A 7,701-nucleotide genomic window follows, 5' to 3' on the forward strand; every position below is an offset into this window, starting at 1 on the left:
AAAAATAGTGTTCTAATTAACTGTAAATAACTAAAAAATCATAACTATGGTGAGTGTTAGAACTGGGAAATGATCTTATACATATTTCTTTTTTCATTCTTATAAATTAATAAACTGAAATTTAGAAAGATGAAATGGTATGTCAAAATCATCCCATAAACTATGGAATCCTGGACTTAAATATAGGACTTCGGAGTCTTTGATATGGAATAGGAAAAGAGTTGAAAAGGAGCATATAGTAACCTCTCCCATCTTGATAGTTTTCAAAGTTCTGCCTGTAGTACACTCTTGCCTGGAATTGTAGTTCTACTTAATGGGTTAATCCCTATCTACCAAGTTCTTCCAATGATGTAGGGAGAAAAGGTTAAGGACCTTGAAACAGGATGACATTAGGTTCTCTAATGTGTCAAACAAAAATCTGCTACTGGAAGTAAGAGACAAGAGGGATTGGTGTGGCCCAGAGAGTTTAGATATAAAGAAAGTAGGTTCACTCTTCTTTTAAAAATGGTTTATTTATATGTACATACAAGAACTGGGGTGCAGGTCAGAGAAGAGGGGGTGAGAGGGTTCACTGGAGACAGAGTGGGGAGCAGAACAGGCAGACTGACTGAAACACGCTGCTGAAGGGAGCAATGGGCGAGATGGGGGGGAGTTTTCTATGCCATGTGGGTCAGCTCCCTGGGCAGGGATCGAACTCATGCCACAGTGGCTGTGGAGAGTTTCATAGTGCTGTGTCTTAACCCCTTGTGCCTCCAGGGAGGGCCTGAGTTCACTGTTTAGTGGTGAATGAAGAGAAAGAGTGGTGGCCATTTTGTTGGAACGAAAGGCAGCCAGGGCAGAGGAGAAGCAACCAAGCACTAACCCACAGTCTTGGGGCTGGGGAAAACCTAATTAAGGAAAACTGGAATTGAAAGAAGACAAAAATACCTCCTGGGACTGTCTTTTAATTGCAATTCAGTGATCTTTTCTCTTTTAACTATCATGTATCCTCCCTTTTGGAAGGGAGCCAGAAAAAAGCACATGTTCTATCAGGAAATATAACTAGAAATCTCTTCCACAAGTCTTCTTAAAGGAGGGAGGTGTTAAGGTAATCCAGCCTTGGTAACTACCTTCGAGTGACAGGAAGTGCGATGCCACCTAAGAAATTGCAACGGAGTTCCAACCCTCACCTGCAGGAGCTCATTTCCTTTATCTCATAGACACCCACTCATATATAAAGTCAGGTGTCTCTCAGCCTAAGATAGACTTGCAGGCACCCAGAAGTAGCAGCCCTTCCTGACTTCCAGAGCTCAGGTAAGAGAATTCCCTCTCCATACTATGTACACAGTTTGGGGATCAACCCAGGCCTCTTAATGATCGAGCTAGCTGTGTTCATGTCCCATCTGAAGGAGCTCTTTTAACTAGGACAAAATCTCCTAGAGGATAGGAACTGCCATGTTTATCTTGGTCCCCCAAGAGCTAGCTCAATATTTAAGACAGTGAGTTCTCTGTACATGCAGATTGAATCGGTGAATAATTGCCTCTTTTTTAAAAAAAAAAAAAGATTTATTTATTTATTCACACAGAACTGGGGTACAGGCTGGAGATGCAGAGGGTGAGAGGATTCACCAGAGACAGAGTGGGGAGCAGAGCAGGCTGACTGATGAAGTACACTGCTGAGGGGAGCAGCGGGCGGGTCAGGAGGGGTCAGCGGCGCCATGTGGATCATCCCCGGGGCAGGCAGGGTTCAAACTCATGCGGAAGTGGCTTAAGCTTTTAGTGCTATGGTTTAACCTGCTGTGCCACTAGGGAGGGCTAATAATTGCCTCTTTTTATTTAAATGTCAAAACATGTTTCTGGGGGTAATTTTAAATTTGGGCCTAAGGAAACAAAACTCAGAGGGCTAAGTTGACTTGTTGAAAGTCATATAGATATAGTCACTAACTCATTCAAACTTACCTGTGACTTCCAGGTTTTTAAAAACTTTTTATTATATATGCATTTTTATACACTTTTTCCCATTTTTTACATTTGTTCATCTCAGTTGTAATCCCCATGGACTTCCCACTACCACTTCACCCATGTGCCATCACCACAGTCCCATACACTCTTCTCACCCCAGTTTTGATCTTGTTCCCCTCTCTTCTCCTGTAGAATGTCACTGGTTTATAGTTGCTAGTTGAAGTTCATTTTTACTTTGTTACAATTACTTTTCTTTTTCTGATCCCTTACACTCTTTCTATGAGTGAAACCATCCAGTATTTTTCTTTTTCTTTCTGGCTTATTTCACTAAGCATGATCCCTTCCAGCTCCATCCATGTTGCTACAAATGTCATGTTGTCATGTTTGATTGCTGAGTAATATTCCATTGTGTATATGTTCCACATCTTCCAGTTTTAAAATGGAAAGTCCTGTGTCCCAGGACCCTCCTCAGTCCTGGGCAAACTGGGCCAACCTACACCAATGGGAACTCGTAGAGCAGGAATCTGAGTCTGGTTCACTGTCTCCAAAACCAGAGCTGTCATTGATGTTTTTTACCTTGGTTTCTTTATTCTCCTCTTCTACATTTGACAGTATCTTGGGTGAACATGAATGTAAAATGTATTTAGCATATTGCCTGGCACATAGGAAAATTCAGTCAGTGGTAATGATTACCAGTGTTGTGCTTTATATTTTAGAAACTAAATATATTTTAGATTATAGGCATATTCATATATACACAACATTATTTTAAGTTTAAATATTTCATTTATACCCTAAAAGAATATATTATAATTTTATCTTCCTGGTTTTATATATTTCTGGGGAAAATTAACCACTGAAGGTGTATTAAACATATATATCTGCAAGTATAGCTTTAAAGCTAGCTAGCTACACAGAAAAAAAAATTACTCATTTTCTCTTTTAACTTGGATTCTAACATAGCTCAGCAAGATGCTGTCAGTTTTATTTAAAATGTTTTTTCATCATGGGTTTTTCATTAATTTTAACATTGCCTTAAAATTTATTTACCTTGATTACTGAGACCTTTTAGTGCCTTCTTTAAATTTTGTGCCTGCTTCACCCTAATTCTAGACTAATATTATTTTATCTTAAAATTCAGCAAATATCATAAAGAACCCTCTTACTGAGCTTACCCCAAAATAGTGAGTTTCCTCCTCGTCTTTCCTTCTTTTCTTTGGAATCACATAGTTGACCTGGCCTGGTCTTTTTTTTTTTTTTTTTAATGTAGAACAACTGGGGTGTAGGCCAAAGATGTGGAGGGGGACTGCTAGTGGTGAGAGGATTCAGAACAAGTGGGTTTACTCAAATCCCTGGCCAGCGATCGAACTCAAGCTGTGTAGATGCCAGCGCTAATAGTTTAACCCTAGGCCACCAGGGAAGCTCTGACCTGGCCTGGTCTTTGACTCTAATTACAGGGCCAAGAAAGTGGCTTTTGGATTCAACCCAGGTGTTGCTTAACCAGTCTGCCTAAAGAGGGCGCTGTGGAGCCCAGCTACCTGGGAAGGAGGTGGAACTGGGCTGTTTGCCCATCAGATCATGCCTTTCCCTGGCAGCAGGACTGTTATGAAATCATTGACTTCCTATTTGCCTTTGGGGCTGAAGTAAATCTATTCTCAAATAGCCAAACACTGTTTATTCCATTGCTCTGATGTGTCACTAAATCCAGGCAATTTCCCCCAAGAGTTTTTGGTGGCTCAACAATAGCTTCTGTGAGGTTCTAGGAGCCCTCAGTTTCCCTGTGGGGCTAAGGAGCCCAGATCGGTGAGTTACACTGGCATTCTGGAAGTGAAGCTACAGGAAGAAGACTGCATGCGTCAATTCCCCAAAACAAGTTTTGACACTTTCCCTGAAATGTCATCCTCTGTCTACTCACTGCAAGGGCCTGATGCTCCAGGCCTTCCCTGCTGGCAGTGATGATGAGGCCAGGATGGGCACAGAATAAAGGAGCGGGACCTGCAGCATGAACTCACATAGACCCAAAGGATTCTCCTTGAGAGGCACAGCAGATTTTCCTAGTAAGTCAGATTAATGGGCCAGACTGTGTGAAGTCCAATAAAGCTATTCAGTTTTATATGATGGCGGGGTTAACTTCTTACAGCTAATCGGTAAGTCTTACTTTTTCCTTTGGATTCCTAGCTCCTGCAGTCTCCAGATTCTGGCACAAAATGAAAAGTTCTGGTCTTGCTCTCTGTCTTCTCTCTGCTGTGTTTCATCATTTCTGGACACCTTCTTCTGGGCTGAAGACACTCTCTTTGGGAAGCTGTGTCATCACTACAAACCTTCAGGAAATGCGAAATGGATTTTCTGCAATTCAGGACAGTGTGGTATGTGAGGGAGATACCCCCAACTTCTGCTTCACGCTGCGTCTTACCTCCCTTACTTTTATTTTTAAAGACTTATTTTATTTATGCATATAAGAACTGGGGTGCAGGCCAGAGGTGCAGGGGTTGGGGAGGTGAGAAGATTCAACAGAGACAGAGTGGGAAATCCATTGAGAATGCACTGCTGAAGGGAGCAGTGTGTGAGACGAAGTCTTCTGTGTCCTGTGGGTCAACTCCCCGGCCAGGGATCAAACTTATGCCGCAGTGGTTGGTGATAGTTTGATAGCACTGAGACTTAATCCCTGCACCACCAGGGTGGCCCTTCTTGTCATTCTTTATCCCAAGCCTATAGTGTAACTCCAGAGAGAGGCACCCAGTAGGCTCTTTAGCAGGAGGCTGCTTTCCAAAGAAGTATCTGGTATTCATGCCTGAAAAGTGTTTTGTAGGGGACATCGCCCTCTGGGCCACAGCAAGGGGAATAAGAGGTCTCGATATCTAATCTAGGACCCTGGCTGCAGCCACTGACCTGTCCTTACTTGCTTTGCTTTTTTCTGTTTAGCAAGCTAAAGATGAAATCATAGACGTCAGAATCTTGAGGAAGACGGAGTCTTTGAGAGATGCGAAGGTATGTGCTTAGCCTAGATGAGTTCTGGGAGAAAGTGCATAAGGGGGGCACCTCATCACTCTAGGTCTTGTCTGACCAGTCTCCCTCACCCATAAACAACTGTTTTGTAGCCTGCAGATCGGTGCTGCCTCCTCCGCCACGTACTGAGACTCTATTTGGAGAGGATCTTCAAAAACTATCAGACGCCTGACCACCATACCCTGAGGAAGATCAGTGGCCTTGCCAATGCTTTTCTTACCATCAAGAAGGACCTCCGGCTCTGTGTAAGCTTTTTGGCTAATAGTCCCCTTCTCAGCACATAGCATCAATGACTTAGCAGCCGAGTTCGCTCTCACCCCTACTGAATGTATGGACATGCTGAATCCAAAGTTCTAATAATCTATGTTGATCCATGTGACTCGTAGTAAGAGCTCAGTTTTATTGGCTTTGGGGCATCTGCTTGATGGAAAAAATCTATAGAACTATAAAATATTAGTGATCTGATTGAATAATATTTATCTACTATCCAGAAAATCATGTTGTTGTTGTGTAGGTAAGATGTCTTACAGTGTGCTAATGCACTGTGTCCAGGCCGCTACCAGCAGGCCGTCGGGCCCAACCACAAAGATAGGGTATGAATAGGAACTGGGAATCCAACTGCCCCTTTCCATGGGGAGGTCATTGGGAGGGAGCTTTACCAGAGCTGGGTGGGCATGCAAGCAAGATGATCATACAGTGATCACAAGCTCCTTAGTGCTGCCTATTTCTACAATGAAGCAGTGGCTTCCATTTGAGCCTAAAAATATGGCTTCCATTTCTAGCTGGTGGCTGATTTAATTATTTCACATGATCAGTTCAGAAGACTTTTCTATAGGAATGGGAGTAACTGTAGGAATGGGAGTGAAAGAGTAGAACTTCCATGTGCTTTGTGTCAATGGCAAGGCAGAAAATAAGACTCTAATAAATATTCCTTGGCATTCTTTTCAGCATGCCCACATGACATGTCCCTGTGGCAAGGAAGCAATGGAGAAATACAGCCAGATTCTGAGTCACTTTGAAGAGGTATCAGCAATTTTGGCCTTGGTTGGGTTGGGATGGATGTGTTTTTAGACCTGAGGTTATAGGGGTTTGTGTAGATATTCACACTGGTAGAGATCCTACAGCCCCACGTCAATAGCTCTCTGAGATCCTGGGGGCTGTTTCTCTGCTTTGAGCTGGAGATGCCCATCTAAGGCAGTCGAAGGTGCTCTCTCTGAAAGATACTCTAAGAACTAACAGGGATGGTTGTGATTCCATAAAATCCCTACAGAGACACCACCTCAAAGACAGGGTATGAATAGGACCCAGGAATCCAATTTCCTCTTTCAATGGGGAAGTTGCTGAGAGGGGGCTAGACCAGAGCTGGGGTCGACATGAGGAAGACAGACACGCTCCAGCTACACAAACAAAATACAATAGTTTTCCATCACTGAAACACTTAACACATGCCCTCAAAAATGCACTCAAATTTCAAAGCCACGTTCTCAGCTCAAATGCTTTTGTACAGCTGCCAGGAAATTCTGGTGCCTACTCCTCACTGACTAATTCCTACTCATCCTTGGAGACTCAGTCTAGACATCACCTCCAGGAAGCTATTGGCTGCTTGTCAGGATTAGGTGCCTCCCTTCTGCCCCACGGGGACTTGATGATCTACTAACCACATTACATTTTAAAAGCCTGCTTCTGCCTATCGTCCTCACTTGGCTGTGAACAAGGCTGTGTGTAGGGCTTGTCCTATTCATCTCTGCATCTCTACTCAACTGAATGCTTACCCCAATATTTGTTCAATGGAAGCGCAGTAGGCAACTCCTACCTACACTCACACACACAGACACACACACACACACACACACACACACACACTCACACCTTCTTTTAAAAACAGTCTAATTACTTTGATCTCTGTGATTCAAAAGGCTGGTGTTGTAGTCCCAATTATGCCACGCTCCTTCCTCTCTTTTTTAAAAAAGATTTATTTATTTATTTATTTATGCATACAAGAACTGAAGTACAGGCTAGAGGTGTGGGGTGGGTGTTGAGGGGATTTACCAGAGACAGAGTGGGAAACAGAACAGGCAGATGTACTGAAATACACTACTGAGGGGAGCGACAGGTGGGTCTGTCATACCATGTGGTCAGCTCCCTGGCTAGGGATGGAACTCTTACTGCAGTGGCTGCAGATAGCTTCATAGTGCTGTGCTTTAATTCGATGCACCACCAGGGAGTGCCCCTTTCCTCTTTGTTTTCACCTCCCACCTCAGACTACCAAGATTCAGTGATTTTCTTTTCTCTTGGGAGCTCTTGAGATTTCAAAGTTTCTGTCAAGCTTTTTATTTTGAAACGCATGTTCTGCATACAGTCCTCAGCAGATCTACCAATGAAAGAAGAAGACTAGCCCTGGAGCACATGTGGTATCTTTGTTACTTACAAATAGGTGTGTGTCTTTCAGCTCAACCCTCATGCAGCAGTGGTGAAGGCTTTGGGAGAACTGGACATTCTTCTGAACTGGATGGAGGAGATGGACTAGGAGGAAGGAAGGACATTAACAAGCATTATTTGTTCCTCACCAAGAAACCCAGTGTCCAAGTACCTGCTGAAGTTTGACCTCAAATCGCCATCTCTGTTGCAAAATTTAGTACTAGTCTCCCTGTACATTATTTATTTATTTATTTATTACCTGTTTCCTATTGTAGTTGTCTTTATGTGTATCCCCTCTTCATCTAGGCTATGGTTTTCATAAGATTCTAGCAATAT

At 43.1% G+C, this 7,701-nt stretch overlaps 1 protein-coding gene across 1 annotated transcript in view; it reads left to right on the top strand.

The window, feature by feature from the left end:
• The window catches only part of IL20 (interleukin 20), an 8,327-nt gene extending 853 nt beyond the window's left edge, over positions 1–7,474 (top strand). The window contains exons 2-6 of the mRNA XM_004685280.2: positions 4,120–4,307; positions 4,864–4,929; positions 5,040–5,192; positions 5,896–5,970; positions 7,397–7,474. Of these exons, the coding sequence (XP_004685337.1) occupies positions 4,149–4,307; positions 4,864–4,929; positions 5,040–5,192; positions 5,896–5,970; positions 7,397–7,474 (531 nt within the window). The 5' untranslated portion in view covers positions 4,120–4,148. The remainder of the gene's footprint in view (positions 1–4,119; positions 4,308–4,863; positions 4,930–5,039; positions 5,193–5,895; positions 5,971–7,396) is intronic.
• The last annotated feature ends 227 nt before the right edge of the window (positions 7,475–7,701 follow it).

The sequence above is a fragment of the Condylura cristata genome, unplaced genomic scaffold (genome assembly GCF_000260355.1).
Source record: "Condylura cristata isolate star-nosed mole 26May11 unplaced genomic scaffold, ConCri1.0 scaffold00018, whole genome shotgun sequence".
NCBI classification, from domain to species: domain Eukaryota; kingdom Metazoa; phylum Chordata; class Mammalia; order Eulipotyphla; family Talpidae; genus Condylura; species Condylura cristata.